We start from the raw sequence: 22,475 nt of genomic DNA on the forward strand, positions 1-22,475 counted from the left end.
GCTCGTGTATACGTGCAGCAGGAAGGCAGGTTAAACACAACTCCCGACTAGGAGTAAAGAAAGTAACTAAAACACAAAAAACAAAATTAAAGCATAAATATAACACAAAGACCGCCTTTCCAGCGGAACCAACATTAGACACTACACCCGCTGCTACCACCGATAAGCCGGCGGGAGTGGCCGAGCGGTTCTAGGCGCTACAGTCTGGAACCGCGCAACCGCTACGGTCGCAGGTTCGAATCCTCCCTCGGGCATGGATGTGTGTGATGTCCTTAGGTTAGTTGGGTTTAAGTAGTTCTAAGTTCTAGGGGACTGATGACTTCAGCAGTTAAGTCCCCTAGCGCTCAGAGCCATTTGAAGCATTTGAAGCACCGATCAACATGTCCATGGATCCTTCTACCATTATGGCTGGGCATTGTTTTCACGAGGTAACGGTTCTTATGGTTCTAAAACTTGATCTCGTCCGTGTCCTAAAATTGACATGCACATAAGTTTAACTCCTTATACCCGACACATCCCAACTGTGGGGAGGGTCCAAGGAGACGCTACCAAGATAATTAGCAGTAGCGACAGCACAGGAGCCATCGTAGACGAGTGAATCGTTCCAAAAGGAAGGTCCAGAAACTGAGAAAGTGTTTGTCACCACCATGATAAAGATACAATATGATCAAACCCTTGATCCACTCACTGCATTCATCTTAGTATGTGGATAAAACATTATATCTGGGATGGGAAGGGTCGAAGTCACTGCTGTAAGGGTCGTTCGCTGAATTAGGGCGAGCATCAGTCTCATTTACCTCTGCAGCACATCGACATTCCAAACGGTGTTCATCTGTATCAGGTAGGCGGCCCGGTGACATAATGGGGAATCTGCCACACGCGTGGAATGGAACCTGGCGATCCATATATTTGTGGTGGACCACCAAATACCGGGCCGCTCTTGCGTCGGAATCGAGGTGGGCGCCATGTATTGAACGCCAGACCACCCGCTTAGTAACCGACGGTAGACGACTTTCCATCGTATTTCGGGGATGGCTCTTACGTGGCACCACTTCGACTGTCCGCCCCGATAGCTGTCAGTGTGACGGATTACCGTCCTACGGGCCCCGGTTCGATTCCCGGCTGGGTCGGAGATTTTCTCCGCTCATTGATTGGGTGTTGTGTTGTCTTCATCATCATTACCCTCCCATCAGGCGCGCAGGTCGCCGAATGTGTATCGAATGTAGAAAGACCTGCACCAAGGCGGCCGGACCTGCCCGGTCAGGGGCCTCCCGGCCAATGAAGCGAAACGCTCATTTCCATTTTACCACTTCGACTACCTGTGCGCGGCGGCCCTAGGACACACCGAAACTTCCATATGTCGCGCTGTCTACATCGTTATATTGCAGTCCACAAATTCATCACCTAATGCTTGCAACCTTACTACGATTCCCACAACAGGGAGAACGAGGCGAGGAATCGAGATCGGTGTTATCATCATGTGGCTTCCTGTCTACGCATATGGAGGCTTGGGTCGCTACGGGGAGCATGTATGGAGAGCCGAAATGGTTAATACGATCGCACGCGATAAGCAAGAAATCCGGGGTTCGTGTCCCGGTCCAGCACAAATTTTCGTGTCATTACTGGGTACTCGATCATGGAATCGCAGTCACCGATTTAGTTTCGATGTGTTGAATTCTGTGTGCTAGGATACTCTTTACTGGATTACGTGGTATTCATTTATCAAACACTTTGCGTACTTCGTTTGCTGCTGTCTGCTGAACATGAAACAACAGGTGCTGTTTCAGAAGAGATTAGAAATCTATAAAGAATGATGTTACAGTCGTTGACGAATACGAGGGATGCAAGAAAAATAAGCTGATCAAAGAACAGGTTCGTACATAATGCACTGGGAGAATCGTCAGAATTGCCGTTTTGGTCTGCCTGTGACAAGACCACTGTTAAATACTTCAGAACAAGAAGGGGAAAGCGCCTGCAAACAGACTTCGAAATCGCCAGCGTGTTTTGACAAAGCGTCACGGCAAGAAAGGGGGCGAAGTGTGTGTCGCAATCTCGGGGCGCTTTTAAGTCTGCTGCCATCAGCGCAGCTTCTGTGATGTCGGCCGATGAAGCAGGCGAGAGAATCTGGCCTCCAGAAGCCACCAGTGCTGACACACGGTAAGTAAGGAATCGGTGCACCTTTTCTCAATTGCTAGCGGTTTACTGAAATTTGTTGCTGCTGTGTCTTAGTCTTAAAAGGTTACAGTAAAAAAAATTTGCGACGTAATGTTTCCACCGAGAGTTGTCCTCTGTCCTTCACTGGACCTCAAACGCACATGGCAAGAGGCCGCTGCGCGCGTCTTTTCAGCACCACAGACGAGATGAAGCCCTTCTCACTTGTCTACGCAGATCAGCCTGTCCTACAACGCATGGTTTCTTGCTCCAGCGAGGGGACTTTTAACTGCGTCGTGATTGCCTCGAACACATCACAATGGGCCACATTTTCGATATCATTATTGTTATTATTGCCGTGGCCGCGCGGGATAAGCCGAGCAGTCTAGGGCCATGCAGTCATGGACTGTTCGGCTGGTCCCGGCGGAGATTCGAGTCCCCCCTCGGGCGTGGGTGTGTGTCTTTGTCCTTAGGATAGTTTACGTTAAGTAGTGTGTAAGCTTAGGGACTGATGACCTTAGCAGTTAAGTCCTGTAAGATATCACACACTTTTGAACATTATTGTCGTTGTTATTATTATACAGGATTAATTAGTGCAAAGATCAATTAGTAACAGCGTTTTAGTGTATTGCTAATATTTTCGGCTAAGCCTCTTTTCAATGGCCATCGATGATCTGCCATTCTCAATTAATGTAGAAGACAATTTAATGATTTTCTTTCAATCCCATCTATCTTTATTCCATTTCACCTCATTCTAGCTCGGGAACCTCGTCGTTTAGCGCCCCTAACCCACAAACTCTCTCTGTCTGTCTGTCTCTCTCTCTCTCTCTCTCTCTCTCTCTCTCACACACACACACACACACACACACACACACACACACAAACACACACACACACACTCACGAGCGCGCGCACGATTCTTGATATTCTGTTGATATTCTGGCGCTCTTCCGTAAGCCATTTCTACAGTTATCATTCTTTTAATGTCAGTTCTGATTCATATCACAGGACAGATCCAACCGCTAGCCGACCCATTCTTCTCGCCGGCAGGTGTGGCCGAGCGGTTCTAGGCGCGTCAGTCTGGAACCGCGTGACCCTTACGGTCGCAGGTTCGAATCCTGCCTCGGGCATGGATGTGTGTGATGTCCTTAGGTTAGTTAGGTTCAATTAGTTCTAAGTTCTAGGGGACTGATGACCTCATATGTTAAGTCCCATAGTGCTAAGAGCCATTTGAACCATTCTTTTCTTCTTGTTGTTGGGAATTTTCCTGTCCCACCAAAAAGAATTCATCCACTCTAATACTTCCCTGCTTTGTTCTACTGTATTTTGAACTTCACTTCCACATTACCCAATACATTTGTCAATATACGGCCCTAGACATTTAAATTTTTCTACCTGTCTGACAGTGTTCCCTCATTGATATATACTTCAAATATAATGCCCCTACTCACTACCAGATATCATCTGCAGCCCTCATGTGACATATTATTGATACAATCGTTGTATCAAAAAATCAAGATCGTATTCATCTTGTGCTACGATGACTTATCTTCGGAGAGCCACCTCTATGTAGGAGGGGTGGAACTGCTTATTTACAGATCGTACAAAATTGATACGTGTTTCAAAGTTTTAGTGACCTTCGAAGCAGTCACTGAGCCGTGGTAAAATTTGCTGTTTGGAAGAGAGTGCCGCAGCGCGTAGTGTAAAGCAGTCGCCCTCCGTTTCTGGCGGAGGCGCCGCTGTGGCAATCGCAGCTTTGGTGTCTCCCTCTGGTGGGAAAGGGGAAAAGTTGCCTGTTCACGTGCATCTTTCAGTCCGAGTGAGGCTGGGTCAGTCTCGCGTCACCAGTTGCTGGTCTGTCTCTCGTTCGCATTTGTGCGGCAGTGAGTGTCTGTCTGTCTTCGGAGTGCTAGTATGGCTGTTGTTAGGATCAAACTTTAAAGCCAGAAAATGAGAGTCTTGCCACTCCGCCAGTAACAGAACTCAGCTAGTGGTCGCCCAGATGGGGCTGCGTTCCTGCACCTGAGTCTGCGCGTTAGGCCGCCAGTCTGCTCGAGTTGCTTGGGCAACGATTATTGGCGGTTGGATCGGTCGGTTGGTCGGTCGCACACTGAGACACAAGATGACTGGTCCGCCTTGAGCGTCAGCGCATGTGAGGTCGCCACGTGAGTCCAGTGGGCCGCGCCGTATAGAAAGGGGTAGTGGCTTCGCGGTCGACACGAGAGCAACAGGAGTTAAACCACGACATCGGGCTAGCCGGGGCGAGCTGCGACGCCGTGAGACGGGAGATCGGCGCGCCTTCCTGCGTCCGTTGAAGCGGCTGGCAGTGGACGGTACGGGAGAGCGTTGGGGGTGCTGCGCTAGGTCTTCGCCAGAAATCGCAGTTTATTAGAAGTTAAGTGATTGGAGATACGTTGTTTCATTTACTTGTTAAATTCTACTTGTTGTCTTGATGAGGTCACCAGCCGCTTTGTTTTGGGGTCGTCCCACCATTCTTCTCCGTTTGCCCACCCGCGGGAAGATGGTTATTTATGAATTGGGTGGTCCGTTTTCCCTTGTGAAGTTGGGACGGGCTAGAACCATCTGCGGTTCGGATTTTTCAGTAATTCCGCTGTCAATCTGCCATACGTTAATAGCTGCCTCTGTCATGTTTGTCGGATTCGGTGTTAACGAATTTATTGCTTAAGGTGTAAAGGCCGAATTTCTGAAATATGTTTTTATCTTGCCTATCATCTTGAGAGGCGGTATATGTGTAATGTAGAGCATGTTGGTACATTTTATGTAAAACTGCATTTCATGGGTTTTGGTTCAAATGGCTCTGAGCACTATGGTACTCAACTTCTGAGGTCATTAGTCCCCTAGAACTTAGCACTAGTTAAACCTAACTAACCTAAGGACATCACAAACATCCCTGCCCGAGGCAGGATTCGAACCTGCGACCGTAGCGGTCTTGCGGTTCCAGACTGCAGCGCCGTTAACCGCACGGCCACTTCGGCCGGCTCATGGGTTTTATTTAAATGGTCATTTTAGTATATAAAGTTGCCACCCTTTCACCGTAACAGTTCTTTCAAAAACAAGTTGCACTCTCGGTGGCAAATAATTTTTAACGTGAGTGTTTTGTACCATTTCCATCCCTCTTACGGGGTGCATAGTTTGTGTATATGTGTGAGTTCTTAAAATTTTTAGTTTAAAATAATCAGGTGTGTTGCAGATTTGCACCAGTGTAGTCTTTCAGAGGTTCCTGTGAGCGGTCTTGACTACGGTCGTGTTAAAAGGTAGCGGCAGGGTTCTCAGCCCGAAAGCTCATACTATCAACAAAAACAAAATGTTATTTCTGCCTCTGACTAAATTGTAACTTGATATTGACAGGGTGCTTGCTGATTATAATTTTAAATCTGTTTAAAAAAAGGGCTTTGGGAATAAAATTTCCATTTATTAAAAAAAAAATAATTTATTTCATCAGTTACTAATTGGTAACTACTTCCACTCTCACATAGTGTGATTAAATATGTTAATGTTCTTGATGAATCGCTAGTAAATAAATTCTTAAGAAAAGGTTTTGAAAGTTAAATGCACGGTTCAGGTGGTATAGAGCTTAGCAGCCCCATCAGTCAAACAAATGGCTCAAATGATTCAAATGGCTCCGAGCACTATGGGACTTAACTTCTGAGGTCATCAGTCCCCTAGAACTTAGAACTACTTAAACCTAACTAACCTAAGGACATCACACACATCCATCCCCGAGGCAGGATTCGAACCTGCGACCGTAGCGGTCACGCGGTTCCAGAGTGTAGCTCCTAGAACCGTTCGGCCACCCCGGCTGGCGTCAAACAAATCAGTAACAGCTTTCACTGTACGTGCTTGAGCGTTGTCCTGCATAATGATCGTCAGATCCTGCAGAAAGTGTCATCACCTCTGTCTTTATGCTGTTCATTTTTGGAACACAACCTACGACCAGCTTCTAAATGTGGAGTAACACGACAGGTACTACACTGACATGCACTTTCACTTCTTTTTCCTCTTAAGTAGCACACAAAACACCTATTTGTGACATTTTTCTTCTTCTCTGTTACGAATACGTGCGCCAGGAAATGAGCCCATGTTTTTTCCTCAAGTCTCGTAAGCACGATTAGAGTTTAACGTTCAGTGGACAACGAGGTCATTAGAGAACGGTAGCACAAGCTTGGGCTGGCAAAGGATTGGGAAGGAAATGGTCCGTGTCCTTTTCAAACGGACCATCATAGCATTTGCCTGGAGCGAATCGCGGAAAACCTAAATCTGAATGGCCGCACAGAAATTTGAACCGTCTTCCCCCCGTGTCCAACGTGGGTCCTGAAGTTGGTGTAGCTGATTTTCTTTTCTTCCCAGTGATCTTGGGATACAATTTTTAGAACAGGTTTAAGACCCATTTAGAAGCTACAAATTGAACTCAATGCTTTGAATTACTGAATCGCGCGTTAGCGAGCTGAGCTTGTCACACGATTTAAATTCCACAGTAACTTCATACGACCTCCGCTAGTCCTTTGATGTGACTAGGTTAAATTATTGCCACTTATTCTACTCCAAGTTCTAACTTCACACATTCCACTTCATAACGAAAATTAATATCGAAAACTTTGTGGACAACAAAGCAAGTGGAGAACGTGCCCACCAAATAAACTGCTAAGAAAACGACGAAAAGTAAGTCGATAAAATCTTCTTTATGGGTTTGTGATTACTTTACTGACAACCCATTTTTGGAGTACAGTCGCTGACAGAATTAGTGAGACCACACGCTTCATCGTTAAGTTGAACTGCACAGGCTTACTGTATGTTAACACAGCATAACATGCAATGAAACGAATTGCTTCTAACATATTGTATATAGAGTGAAGTCGAAAAACTATCCGAACACAGACTCTTTTAGATAATATATGAGACTCTGTTGTTGCTGATTCATGTATCACTTATGCTCATCTTTTGTGTTCAATAAAACAAGGAAAAAACGATGTTTCAAAAATGGTTCAAATGGCTCTGAGCACTATGGGACTTAACATCTGAGGTCATCAGTCCCCTAGAACTTAGAACTACTTAAACCTAACTAACCTAAGGACATCACACACATCCATGCCCGAGGCAGAATTCGAACCTGCGACCGTAGCGGTCACGCGGTTCCAGACTGAAGCGCCTAGAACCGCTCGGCCACACCGGCCGGCAAACGCTGTTTAGTATGCACTGTACTAATATAAATTAATTACAACTGATCATGAAAGCGTCACGAAAAGTCTTTTTCCATAAAATAAAGTATTTTAAATTGCCACAAATTAGTAGAATAATTTTCGGCTTCGAAGCGGTGTGTGTCTACGTTCAGTCCACAGTGATACTGAAGTAGCATTACAGGAAGGACTACTATCAAAGTATATAAAATAATGTAGTGGTAGGAACAGACACAACAAAATCCAGTTGAATCGCTGATTGCAAAACACCCCTTAAGTCCACTTCTGCTGAAAAATGATTTAAATGCAGGAATGCCTACTCTGCATGTAGCGCCTCCAGGATGTGCGCAAAAGCAACCAGTTTCATCGTTTGCTGCAATCTAAATCCACAGCATGAAACATTCATTTAAAATACAAAGAGCATAACAGGTTTATGTGAGATACTCGTAATAAAGTAACCTGTTGCATGCTATTTGATCTTCAGCATAAGTTTCGCCTTTTTTCTAACATTCCAGTAGTAATTGTGTTGTTTTTCTTACCCTTCTTTAAATTAGGTGATTAGTTCCTCCCTTCTGATGTTATTTTTTTCCTTTTGTTATCCCAAAAGTATGCGAGATCAATGGTCAATGATTTTCTAACGTCGAGGAATACAATGTAATTATTTATGAAGTCCACTACCAACAGCTACACTACTAATGGCAAACCCCTGGGCCGGCCGGGGTGGCCGAGCGGTTCTAGGCGCTACAGTCTGGAACCGCGTGATAGCTACGGTTGCAGGTTCGAATCCTGAACCATTTGAACAAACCTCTGGCATCTGCCGTAAAATATCTAGGAATAAGTGTCAACAGATACCTTAAGTGGAATGACCATATAAAACAAACAGAAGGAAAAGCAGATGCTAGACTGAGATCTATAGCAAGAATCTCGAGCAAATGTAACTCATCCACGAAAGAAGTAGCTTCCAAAGCACTTTTTCTACCGATTCTTGAACACTGTTCATCAATCTGAAATCCTTACTAATCAGGACTGATACAACAGGTAAAGAAGATCCTGCGAAGAGTGACGCTTTTGCTAGGTTTTATTGTTTTAATGCCTTCATTTTTAGTCCAATATGACTATCCGAACCCCTCCATCCCCACCACCACCACCACTGGCCACCGCCTCCCCCCCCCCTCCTCCCCGGCGGTGTTGTGCATAGGTGATGGGTAAAACTGTACCCCCAACAACAGAAGCATTTCTCGGATTTACTGTTACATCTCATAAAGGACTCACAATATCTAAAACATTGTCCTTTCAAAATTTGTAAGGCATTAAATTCTGAAATGAATGATACTAGGCATTTTTTTTGTTTGTTCCACCTGTTCCCACACTAGAGCTCATCAAAGTTGGACAAATTTTACACACATAGGAAAAAATTTCGTCTTAACTTGTGTTTTTTGGTAATATCATCTAAATTAACCCATCTATCAATAAATTTGTCTATACAAAAGTCTTAAAGCAAATAATTCTACGTTGGAGAAGACAAAAAGTGAATTTTTGTACAACCCATTTCCGTACAGTTCCACCTTAAAGCTGTACCGTTCTCATCACCAATGAAGACTAAAACGCAGTTCTTCAATAAGTGTTATTAACATTACATTGAACATAGTACTATAGCACTCCATTGTACTAGTCTTGCAGTTAGTAACTATAGGAATACAATAAAACATTAGGAATGCATAATATGTAAAAAGACAACAGTAAAAAATGGTTTCATGTAGAATATGATGGGATCCATTCAACTGATATGGAGACAGGATAAGAAACACAGGTCTTCAAATCAATTAGTGATGATTATATTTCATAATAACAAAAACTGTAGTTTATGGCGTGAAGATGAAAAGGAAGAAAATTAGGTAGGTACACAAATTTCGCAGACGTCGACGTTTGGTTGTCGTTGGGCCACTCGGTTCCTCAGACTCTGTAATTTTCGATTCACAATCCATCGCCCCATCACTCGGCTCCTCAAAGTCAGTAATTTTCGTCGATCTATATGTGCAGTCCCGATCTTTGTCCACATCTGGTTCGTCAGTTTATTTTTGCTGGAGGGAGTTAGAGCGCGAGTTCCCTGTGTAATTGACATCAGTCTATGAGTACAGAATCCCAAGGCTTCCGACGCCCACAACCACCTGCACACCCCTCGTTACACGTGCAAAAAATTGTAATGAGTATACAAGGATTAAAATCTAAGGTGACCATTGTTGGGGAGGGTGTACCAGTGATACCTGAAACCATGTTCTACCTGACTGCACTTCTCAAGAAATCCGATGAACAGCTTACAGAATTCTTCCATTGTGAGCCAGCACGCGCTCCCCTCTCCCTGTTCGATCGAGTTCAGTGTTATGTGACTTGTTCACACCACTGAATGAGGTAAACCTGGAAGAAGCACCTTTTGTCATCGATGGTGGATTTCTTCTCCACCGCATTGTGCGGAAAATTGTAAAACATTAATCCTAACCACATACGTCGAACACCTAAAAAGACATTACAATGTAAGTGCGGCGAGTGTGGTGTTTGATGGCTACTCAGAATATCTGCCCACCAAGAGCGCCTCTGCCGAAGCAAGCGACACACCAGTCCTGAGGTTATCATTACCGAGTTACACAGGAGCAATTCCTTTCCAACGACAGATATGAAGAGCGCCTCCTTAGCTTGCTTACTGAGAGGTTTGAAGGTGAAGGTTTCTCAGTACAGCAAGCTAAAGAAGACGCAGACCACCTGATTGTTGCCACGGTTCTTGGGGTATCACAAGAGTTTGATGCGGTTATGGTAGTTGGTGACGATATTGACCTCGTCATGCTCAATGACCTAGCCACACCATCAGAAAACATACATTTCTCAAAACCTGCGACCCAATAAAAAGTATTTGGTCCCAACAGCTTCAAACTGGCAAACTGAATCATATTTTTCCATGGCATAAGTGCATGTAACACAGCTGCAGCACTCTTTAAGCAGGGCAAGACGAATGCGGACAAGCTGTTGGTCGAAAATAAACGTCTGATAGAAGAAATCAAGCACTACACACAAGCTCAAGCTGGACTACTATTCTTAACAACACTCCACGGAGTTAGGACTTTAGATAAATTGCGATTCGACCTGTTTTCCAAAGCCCACGTGATGTCCAAATTCAACCTGGCATCCCTACCACCAACATCCGAAGCATCCCACCAACATTGCTCGGGTAGTTACCTGCAAGTACAAAAGGGGTTAGGACAGCAGAGAGATCCCCTCCTCGGGGGATGGCAGGCTTCAAAGTTTGGTCTTGACCCCCGTTCCTGGCTCCAACGAACCAGGTACACAGTCTCTCCTCTCCTCAATTTTCTGCAAGTGCAACAAGGGGTGTGCAGGTAGTTGTTGGTATCGGAAGGCTGAGATTCAGTGCTCATTGACTCGTATCAACTGCAAGCGGTAACTCCCTCCAACCGGAAGAAACTGATGAAGCAGATGTTGACAAAGACCTGGACTGCATATATAGGGCGACGAAAATTACAGGCTTTGAGTAGCCGAGTGGTCCACCGACAGTCAAACGTCGTCATCTGTGAAATTTGTGAACCTACCTATTTTTCACCTTTTCATCTTCATACCTTTAAGTTTCTGTTATTATGAACTATAATCATCACTAACTGATTTCAAGAATTGTGTTTCTTATCATGTCTCCGTTTTAATATTTTAATATCGGTTGAGTAGATGTCATTACATTCTTTATGAAACCATTTTTCAATATTGGATGGGTCTGTCAAACTTTGATGAGCACTGGTATGGGAACGGATGGTCCAAAAAATATGCATCTGGTCTCATTAAATTCAGAATCTAATGCCTTATGACTTTTAAAAGGACCAAGTTTTCGACATTGTAAGTCCTTCACGAGATATAACCGTAAAACCGAAGAATACCCCGTTTCTGGGTACATTTTTACCCCTCACCACTTCAGCATAACTCCGCCGGAGTTGGGGAGGGGCAGGGAGGGGGGGGGGAGGTAGGGAACCTAGAAAAGACATATTGGGCCACACAAATGAATCCGGTCGCGCGGTTCCAGACTGTAGCTCCTAGAACCGCTCGGCCATTCTGTCCGGCGTTTCAGTATCACTTTCACTTGTTAAGCAAGTATCGTCATCACTGTACTCCTCATGCACATTGCCCACAAAGTCGAATGTATACGACACTGCACTGACTCATTTTGCAGAATCGCTAATATTTCATCTGCCACTTAGTTCTCACTCTGAGAAATTCCTTGGGTTCCTTTCTGACGAAATGTCAAGTTCGGCAGCTATTATCGTAGATATAGTGCAATGTTTGCTTTGTTTATCGTTGGCATTGCTCTCCTTTGTATCAGAACCACTAGCACTGTAGCACTGTTGTGAGTTACTCATCAACGAAGCAGTTCAACTATTCTCCGTAGCCTCATTTTGTCCCCACCATTGGATACCTCCAGTCTTGCCACCTGTTGTCATTAGCAGCCAATGGCAGAAAATGTGTGGGCGTCGAATGCTGTAAAAATTATTCGCCTTATGCGACCGCGCACAGAAGGGGTTCATTGGCAGTGCTCTACCGACTATATGGCACATTTCCCCAGAAGGTAGGCTAAACACTGTAGCGCTCGTTCCGTATTGCGCATGCGCAGATGGAGGAGCTGGTGTGGCCAGTAGCGTCGGTGGTGAAGGGCCTGCGGCTGCTGGGGCTGTGGCTGCCGCCCCCGGGTCGGCGCCGCCCCCACCGCCTGGCACTGTGCGGGGTGCTGCTGGGCCACGCCATCCTCCTCCTGGGCAGCGCGGCCAACCTCGTCATGGACACCCCTGACGACCTGCCGCAGCTCGCCTTCAACGCCTACAACACCTTCATCTGCTTTGGCCTCATTGTCAAGGTCAGCCGGCCACTCAGTAGGCTCTGTGCAAAATTCGATTGCAAAACCGTCGGTACACGGGACGAGGCAGCTAACGTTGCCGTGCACAAAGAGGGTATAGCCAGTGACACAAAGGGGTCGTCGGAAAATGGGGCGAGCTGGTTAACTTGATTTTGCACTCTCAGCGCTCTCCAGCGGCGCTTGTCGGCTTTATTTGTCTCACAAACCATACAGGCTGTTCACGAAAATGGACGTGCATAGAATTCCTACATTAGATGGACTAAACGCACGTTTCTCCTTTTGATCACATGCTAGTTACACTGATCAGCTACAACATTATGACCACCTAGCTAATAGCCAGTATCTCCATCTTTGGCACAGCTAACAGCAGCAACACATTGTGGCATGGAAGCAGTGAGGCTTTGGTAGGTCGCCCGAGGAAGTTGGCACCGCATCTGCACACACAAGTCATTTAATTCCAATAAGTCGTGGGGAGGGGGCGTTGAGCTCTCACACCACATTCAACCACATCTCAGATGTGTTCAATCAGGTTCAGGTGTGGAAAGTAGGGGCCAGCACATCTATTGTAACTCGTCACTGTGTTTCTCGGACCACTCCATCACACTTCTGGCTTTGTGACGTGGCGGATTATCTTGTTGAAAAACGTCACTGCCATTGGGAAACATGATCAGTATGAAGGGGCGTACATGGTGTACAACCAGAGTATCATATTCCTTGGCCATCATGGTGCCTTGCTCGAACGACGTCCAGTGCCAATGGTCATGTGCCTAAGTCAGTGGTATTTGCCGATCTCGTGGTGTTAACATTGGTACATGCATAGGTCATCAGCTATAGAGATCCAATGTTGGCAATGTTCAGTGCATTGCATGTTCAGACACACTTGTACTCTGCCCAGCATCAAATCCTGTTAGTTGGCCACAGTTTGCTGCCTTTCCTGTTTTACCAGTGTGCCTAGTCTACGACGTCCGACTTCTTTAGCGAGGACTGGCCGCCCAACGCAGTGGTTTTCATTGTCAAGTTCAGCCGGCCACTCAGTAGGCTCTGTGCAAAATTCTATTGCAAAACCGTCGGTACATGGGACGAGGCAGCTAACGTTGCCGTGCACAAAGAGGGTATAGCCAGTGACACAAAGGGGTCGTCGGAAAATGGAGCGAGCTGGTTAACTTGGTTTTGCACTCTCAGCGCTCTCCGGCGGCACTTGTCGGCTTTATTTGTCTCACAAACCATACAGGCTGTTCACGAAAATGGACGTGCATAGAAATCCTACATTAGATGGACTAAACGAACGTTTCCCCTTTTGATCACATGCTAGTTACACTGATCAGCCACAACATTATGACCACCTAGCTATTAGCCAGTATCTCCATCTTTGGCACAGCTAACAGCTGTTCATTTCACGACGTGTTGAAGGCACTCGCTACAGCACTTCTCGAACGCCTGACAAATCGTGCAGTTTAGGAACTGCTCGTGCCGAGACTCCGGCCTATCGCAGTCTGCCGCCCCCCTCCCCCCCCCCCCCCCACCACCGTTAGATAGATCGCACGCTTTCCCCGATCTACACAGAAACAACACGGTCCCTGATCCTGCGTGTACCGTGCATTTGTCTGACTAGCAGTCATTCCTTGCCAGGTGACACTACTATTGCTTGAACGGGTTTAGATCGACAGAAAATCGGTGATATTAATGTTTTGGATGATCAGTGTACGTTGTTCCGTCTGTGGTATACATAAATAAAAGCTTCAATATTTCTGAACATGGAATCGGCCAAAAATTTAAGCTACATTTCCAATGAGTGAGGACATAATCTTATAAAAGAACAACAAATCGAACAAACTCGCTACTGACAGAGAGCGCACTTATATTTACGTAACATCAAATATTGCAGACATTATTTCTAAGAATTTCATAGAAAAGTCCCAAGACCATTTAAAAAATGCAAACGTGAAAAGAAATTGTGCACAGCAAGATTCGAACTCTCCACTCTACCAGCGGTTCCGCAACACAGCAGGTCAACCAAATACACTGCTCTGAGTTGCTAGCACTCATGTATTTCACGCCACTGTCTTTTAAAGACATAATGACCTAAGTGTTATTAATTGACATTTAATTATAAGAAATCCTAACAATAACGACACGTTTTCCTGAATCTTCAGTGGGTCGTTGCCTTAAAATAGCTTACTCTCATAAGTTATAACGCGAAAATAACTGAATACGAACATTATTTAACAACCAATATGAACTTTCCCTGTCACTTTATTACAGCAAATCGTAGCAATAACGAATCGTTCTCGAGATATTCAGTGTGCTGGTGCTTAGGAACAACATATATTCATAGAGTGTAAGGTATAACATAAAACCCACCGAATATGGGCTTCTGCTGAACACAATTACAATATGGCGTCTTGTTTTCTACTTGTGACGTACAGAGCGTTCTTGATTCCTACTGCCAGCCGGAGTGGCCGTGCGGTTCTAGGCGCTTCAGTTTGGAACCGCGTGACCGCTACGGTCGCAGGTTCGAATACTGCCTCGGGCATGGATGTGTGTGATGTCTTTAGGTTAGTTAGGTTTAAGTAGTTCTAAGTTCTAGGGGACTGATGACCCCAGATGTTAAGTTCCATAGTGCTCAGAGCCATTCGAACCATTCGATTCCTACTGGTTGTATTTTACATGGCACGTTACCAATATATCGCAGAAATTATTTTGTGTTTCATATTTCGAAATGGCTCCTCGTCGTGAAATAGCAAGACACGACGTCACAAGACAGTGCGCCACGTTACCTAACTCGTCTCGTGCGCTGACGGCTTAAGTTAAAACTCTGTCATAGACATCCTACGACGGCGAGCTGAAAAATAATGCCTCCGAATGTTTTAATTCGAAACTCCTGAAGCTTTTTAAATAAAACCAACTCTATTAACCTTCTACATCTTTATTCTTCATGTCTACATATTTATTTCTCAAGACAGTCACCCTAGGGACGAACACATTTCTCCCAACGAGAGACCAGATTGTTGATACCGTCGCTGTAGACTGATTTGTTGACGGAGCTACAACCGCACCTCTGTCTGAGCTGCTTCATCCTATCAAAGCGAAGTGTCATTTAAGTTATGGAAACAGATTAGGACTGTCCGTGTCATGCTCAAGGAGAGAATGCTCCAAGTGTGGACCCTTCGAATTCGTGCTTTCAGTGTTCTGAGGGTCTCGCTGTACCTTGCGTAGCTTATGACGGTGCCTTTAGGTGCGAATTCCAAATACACCATACTCTGAACATCCTGTAATACTGTTAACATGACTTTGCCTCCTGCTGGCGTGCTCTTGTACTTTTCTCGTTGGTGATCCTTTGTAGCGGAACTCCATTGATGTTCTCCTGCGTTCGGGGTTAAAATGATGAACCCAGCATTTATCACTTGTCTCAGTGTTGAGAAATCCTTCTCCCTCATGCTCAAAATGCAAACGAAATTGTGACAGATGTTCAGTTGGCTCAGTTTTATGTCAGGTGTGAACATTTGAGGTATTCATCGTGTACACAGTTTTCTGTACTACAGTTCTACAGTGCTTATATGATACACTTACCTGCGATCTGCGTCTGCATTATCCGACGATTTTCTCTGATGAATTCATCAACCCGACTCCAGTGAGCCTGGTCGATTGCCTACAACGTCGTCCAATCTGAATTCTGTCACTCACGTTGAGGTTGGCACCACCGTTTCCCTTACTACGAGCACGAACAATCCAACGTCGCACATTATTGATGTCCATATAGTCATAACTGTAGCACAGCTTCCATTCTTCTATGGATTGCAATAGGAGAAACGATTTCTGCAGCTAGAAACTCGCTTACACCACGCAGTTTCTCACACACCGACATAATTAACGTTACACACCGCCGTGTTACACGTTACACTTATGAGCCCTCTAGCGGCAGACAGTTCCAGCTTGAGGCAGCGAAGCGGGAAAGTCGACCGAGTAATATGCATCAGATGTAATACGTTAATCGATATTGAGAACAGAAAAAAAATTTCGGAGGCATTACCTTTCAGTAAGCCCTCGTTTTCAGCATCTCACCAGAGCACATGAACGGTCATGTAGGCAAAGTAGTGCAGTTTAATACGGAATTAAAGAACTTTCTATTGGATAACTCCTAGTGCACTGAAGAGTATCTGTTGAATGCAATGTCTTAGATTAGCGTATAATTACAATTAGCATTGTAACACGTCATTTCACTGCACTCCACTTAAATTAAATGTACATGCCTTACTTCTTTCCTCATCCCAGAAACTATGCTTAGTGGGACTCGTGAAGTACTGAAATGATATAGAGCAGGATGGAGAAATGTTAAGGTATAGGATCTATTGAAAAACATAGTACTTAAAACACATCTGAGCCATATGCAGCTGCCTGCCCTGTTTCAGAGGATGATTCTCAGCCTTCAAGGTCCGGGCAATCACAGAGGGTGGGCTTATTGGTAGTTGGGAGCTCCAATGTTAGGCGCGTAATGGGGCCCCTTAGGGATGTGGCGGCTAAGGAGGGGAAGAAATCCAGTGTGCACTCCGTGTGCATTCCGGGTGGAGTCATTCCTGATGTGGAAAGGCTCCTTCCGGATGCCATGAAGAGCACAGGGTGCACCCAGCTGCAGGTGGTGGCACATATCAGCACTAATGATGTGTGTCGCTTTGGATCTGAGGAAATTCTCTCTGGATTCCAGCGGCTGTCTGATTTGGTGAAGGCTGCCGGTCTGCAGCATCATTGACAGAACCGACTGCGGACCTTTGGTGCAGAGCCGGGTGGAGGGTCTGAATCAGAGGCTCAGACGGTTTTGCGACCGTGTTGGCTGCAGATTCCTTGACTTGCGCCATAGGGTGGCGAGGTTTCGGGTTCCGCTGAATAGGTCAGGAGTTCACTACACTCAGCTGGCCGCTACACGGGTAGCGGAGGCTGCGTGGCGTGGAATGGGCGGTTTTTTAGAAGGCCTCGGGAAAGTACGGGGTGGGCTGCAATCTCAAAGGGTGCATGGCAAATACAGGACGTGCTTGGATCAAGGAACAGTCGTAATTGTAGTTGTAAATTGTTGTAGTTGTGCTGGGAAAATCCCTGAGCTTCAAGCTCTAATAGAAAGCACAGAACCTGAAATCGTTATAGGTACAGAAAGCTGGCTAAAGCCTGAAATAAGTTCTGCAGAAATTTTTACAAAGTCTCAGACGGTGTTCAGGAAAGATAGATTAGGCAGAATTGGTGGTGGAGTGTTTGTGTCTGTCAGTAGTGGTTTATCTTGTAATGAAGTCGAAGTAGATACTCCGTGCGAATTGGTATGGGTGCAGGTTGTACTTAACAGCCGAACTAAGTTAATAATTGGCTCCTTCTACCGACCCTCAGACTCCGATGATATAGTTGCTGAACAGTTCAGAGAAAATTTGAGTCTCGTAACAAATAAATACCCCATTCATACGGTTATAGTTGGTGGGGACTTCAACCTTCCCTCGATATGTTGGCAAAAATACTTGTTCAAAACGTGTGGTAGGCAGAAAACATCTTCCGAGATTGTCCTAAATGCTTTCTCCGAAAATTATTTCGAGCAGTTAGTCCACGAACCCACGCGAATTGTAAATGGTTGCGAAGACACACTTGACCTCTTAGCCACAAACAATCCAGAGCTGATAGAGAGCATCATGACTGATACAGGGATTAATGATCACAAGGTCGTTGTAGCAAGGCTCAATACCGTTTCTTCCAAATCCACCAGAAACAAACGCAAAATAATTTTATTTAAAAAAGCGGATAAAGTGGCACTAGAAGCCTTCCTAAGAGACAATCTCCATTCCTTCCGAACTGACTTTGCAAATGTAGACGAGATGTGGCTCAAATTCAAAGATATAGTAGCAACAGCAATGGAGATATTCATACCTCATAAATTGGTAAGAGATGGAACTGATCCCCCGTGGTACACAAAACAGGTCCGAACGCTGTTGCAGAGGCAACGGAAAAAGCATGCGAAGGTCAGAAGAACGCGAAATCCCGAAGATTGGCTAAAATTTACAGACGCGCGAAATTTGGCACGGACTTCAATGCGAGATGCCTTTAATAGGTTCCACAACGAAACATTGTCTCGAAATTTGGTAGGAAATCCGAAGAAATTCTGGTCGTATGTAAAGTACACAAGCGGCAAGACGCAGTCAATACCTTCGCTGCGCAGTGCCGATGGTACTCTTACCGACGACTGTGCCGCTAAAGCGGAGTTATTGAACGCAGTTTTCCGAAATTCCTTCACCAGGGAAGACGAATGGAATATTCCAGAATTTGAAACACGAACAGCTGCTAGCATGAGTTTCCTTGAAGTAGATACCTTAGGGGTTGCGAAGCAACTCAAATCGCTTGATACGGGCACGTCTTCAGGTCCAGATTGTGTACCGATTAGGTTCCTTTCAGATTACGCTGATACAACAGCTCCCTACTTAGCAATCATATACAACCGCTCGCTCACCGATAGATCTGTACCTACAGACTGGAAAATTGTGCAGGTCGCACCAGTGTTTAAGAAGGGTAATGGAGTAATCCATCGAACTACAGACCTATATCATTGACGTCGGTTTGCAGTAGAGTTTTGGAGCACATACTGTATTCAAACATTATGAATCACCTCGAAGGGAACGATCTATTGATACGTAATCAGCATTGTTTCAGAAAACATCGTTCTTGTGCAACGCAGCTACCTCTTTATTCGCATATGGCCGCTATCGACAGGGGATCTCATGTTGATTCCGTATTTCTAGATTTCCGGAAAGCTTTTGACACCGTTCCTCACAAGCGACTTCTAATCAAGCTGCGGGCCTATGGAGTATCGTCTCAGTTGTGCGACTGGATTCGTGATTTCCTGTCAGGAAGGTCGCAGTTCGTAATAATAGACGGCAAATCATCGAGTAAAACTGAAGTGATATCAGGTGTTCCCCAGGGAAGCGTCCTGGGACCTCTGCTGTTCCTTATCTATATAAATGGCCTGGGTGACAATCTGAGCAGTTCTCTTAGGTTGTTCGCAGATGATGCTGTAATTTACCATCTAGTAAGGTCATCCGAAGACCAGTATCAGTTGCAAAGCGATTTAGAAAAGATTGCTGTATGGTGTGGCAGGTGGCAGTTGGCGCTAAATAACGAAAAGTGTGAGGTGATCCACGTGAGTTCCAAAAGAAATCCGTTGGAATTCGATTACTCGATAAACAGTACAATTCTCAAGGCTGTCAATTCAACTAAGTACCTGGGTGTTAAAATTATGAACAACTTCAGTTGGAAAGACTACATAGATAATATTGTGGGGAAGGCGAGCCAAAGGTTGCGTTTCATTGGCAGGACACTTAGAAGATGCAACAAGTCCACTAAAGAGACAGCTTCCACTACACTCGTTCGTCCTTTGTTAGAATATTGCTGCGCGGTGTGGGATCCTTACCAGGTGGGAGTGACTGAGGACATCGAAAGGGTGCAAAAAAGGGCAGCTCGTTTTGTATTATCACGTAATAGGGGAGAGAGTGTGGCAGATATGATACGCGAATTGGGATGAAAGTCATTAAAGCAAAGACGTTTTTCGTCGCGGCGAGATCTATTTACGAAATTTCAGTCACCAACTTTCTCTTTCGAATGCGAAAATATTTTGTTGAGCCCAACCTACATAGGTAGGAATGATCATCAAAATAAAATAAGAGAAATCAGAGCTCAAACAGAAAGGTTTAGGTGTTCGTTTTTCCCGCGCGCTGTTCGGGAGTGGAATGGTAGAGAGATAGTATGATTGTGGTTCGATGAACCCTCTGCCAAGCATTTAAATGTGAATTGCAGAGTAGTCATGTAGATGTAGATGTAGATGTAGATGTAGAAATTTATTTAAAATACTCAAGAAATCCAGACTTGACTTTTCCTTCAATAATAAAACACACGCGCCATGGAAATAAGAAATAATAATTTTGACCAAATTTAGCTTAATTTACACGACTCCGTCCAAAGCAGTTATTAAACTCGCAGTTAACACCTCAGAATATTTAAATAAATTCTAAAACAAATGATAGACCATTAATCTTATAAGAATAAATATTCAACGTTTGGAAGGTGCTCCTTAAAATACGAATAGAGGTTTACAATTGCATTTTACACAAACCGCGGCCATAAAATTTCTCATATACAAAGTGAAGATCCAGATAAAAGTGTGTGAGGCGACGGTTCGACTCCCACTCAAACGTAATTATTAATCTATTTCTTTTTTCCTCACTGGCCATATTATTTAATTTGTATGACATTTGAGAGGTAATACAATGAAAACACAAAGTGTATTTGCATGAAGTTTCAATTTATTCTTTCTAAGTCTATATGACAAATACCATCCTGCGTGATGTCGAGAGCACATCCGACGAGTAATTGTACGTTACTCTCGTGATCTGGAACATTGTGACTTACTATATAACTGACTGTGTATAACGTCGTTCGCATCATTATTTATCGAGATTTGGCTTGTTCTTCCCAAGCCCGTCCCTATTCCTTGAAAAATTAATTACAAATAGTAACTAGTCAAACACATGAAATTCATTACAGTAAATGTGGTTTTTTTCGTTATATTATCTCTCAAATGTCATATAAATTAAATTATGTGATGAGTGATGAAAAAATATAGATTAAACAGTAAGTAGAAGCAGGTTTTCAACCGCCACCTCGCCCAAGACCCGTTTGCCATCGGCGAATGATAACCACTTCACCACGATTCCTCATCGCCTGTCCCTTCGCAGCAATACATCAGTGACATAATAGATGAGTAAAACTGCTCTTACGATTTTCTCGGAATTGCCAGAGTAGTGCACCTTTCTACTTGCACGTTATGTTGTTTTAATGGTCTATTAAAGGTGTACAAAGTCTGAAGTAAATCCATGATCCCAACGTAGTGGCCTCCCGTTGTTAGTGGCAATAGCACTCGCCCAGACTTACTACGCAACTTTTAATAAATGACAACGCCTTGCTACGTACAAGTCATCGTAACATATTACTTGATATTTCACTTTATTCCAAATACAGCTTCAGTCTGGAACCGCGCGACGACTACGGTCGCAGGTTCGAATCCTGCCTCGGGCATGGATGTGTGTGATGTCCTTAAGTTAGTTAGGTTTAAGTAGTTCTAAGTTCTAGGGGACTGATGACCTCAGAGCCATTTGAACCATTGATATGAGAACAGAGATGGAAGATGAACTAGTAGATCATATAATTACGTTATAGTGTAGTTTCCACAGAGTAACTATTACTGAAATTGAAATTTGCCAACAAACTTGCTGAGATATATCATCTACCATATGGCTTCAATAAAGATAAAACGATATCCGGTAAAAACATGGTATTACAGATCTATGAAAGGCCATTCCACTAGGTCCTTATGGGTTCCGAAGGAATAACGATGGCATGGGCGAAGAGGTTTAATAAAGAGCGTGTTAATAAGTTTTGATAAAAATGAGGAAATACTAGATGAACGTATGTTTACTGTTCACCAAATACATTTAAGCGCCAAAGAAACTGGTAAAGGCACGCTTATTCATATACAGAGGTGTGTAAACAGGCAGAATACACCTCTGCGATCGGCAAAGCCCATATCAGACAACAATAGTCTGGCGTGGCGCAGTTGTTAGGTTACTGCTGCTACAATGGCAGGTTATTAGGATTTAATGACTTTGAATGTGGTGATAGTCGGCGCACGAGCAATGGTACACAGCATCCCCGAGATAGTGATGAAGTGGGGATTGTCCTTCATGAGTGAACCTTGAATATCAGAAGCCCGGTGAATCATCAAATCTCCGACATCGCTGCGGCCGAAAAAAGGTCCTGCATGAACGTGACCAACAACAAGTTAAAACAACCTTTCAACGTGACACAAGTGCAACCCATCCGTACAGTACTGCATATTTCAGTGCTGGGCAATCAACAAGTGTCAGCGTGAGAACAATTCAACGAAATGTCATCGATGTGGGCTTTCGGAACCGAAAGCCCACTCGTGTACCCTTGATGACTGCACGACACAAAACTTTGCGAGTCGCATGGGCCCGTCAACAACGACATTGGACTGTTGACGACTGGAAACATGTTGCCTGGTTGGACGAGCCTCGTTTTAAATTGTATCGAACCGATGAAGGTGTACAGGTATGGAGACAACCTCATGAAAACATGGGCCCTGCAGGCCGGCAGGGAACTTTTAAGCTGGTGGTGGCTCTGTAATGGTGTGG

The 22,475-nt window shown here is 44.6% G+C and overlaps 1 protein-coding gene across 1 annotated transcript in view; it reads left to right on the forward strand.

The window, feature by feature from the left end:
* Positions 1–22,475, forward strand: part of LOC126419646 (uncharacterized) — a 179,593-nt gene that overhangs the window by 85,080 nt on the left and 72,038 nt on the right. The window contains exon 3 of the mRNA XM_050086835.1: positions 12,007–12,246. Coding sequence (XP_049942792.1) covers positions 12,007–12,246 — 240 coding nt within the window. The remainder of the gene's footprint in view (positions 1–12,006; positions 12,247–22,475) is intronic.

This window comes from Schistocerca serialis, chromosome 9, assembly GCF_023864345.2.
Source record: "Schistocerca serialis cubense isolate TAMUIC-IGC-003099 chromosome 9, iqSchSeri2.2, whole genome shotgun sequence".
Classification (NCBI taxonomy): Eukaryota; Metazoa; Arthropoda; class Insecta; order Orthoptera; family Acrididae; genus Schistocerca; species Schistocerca serialis.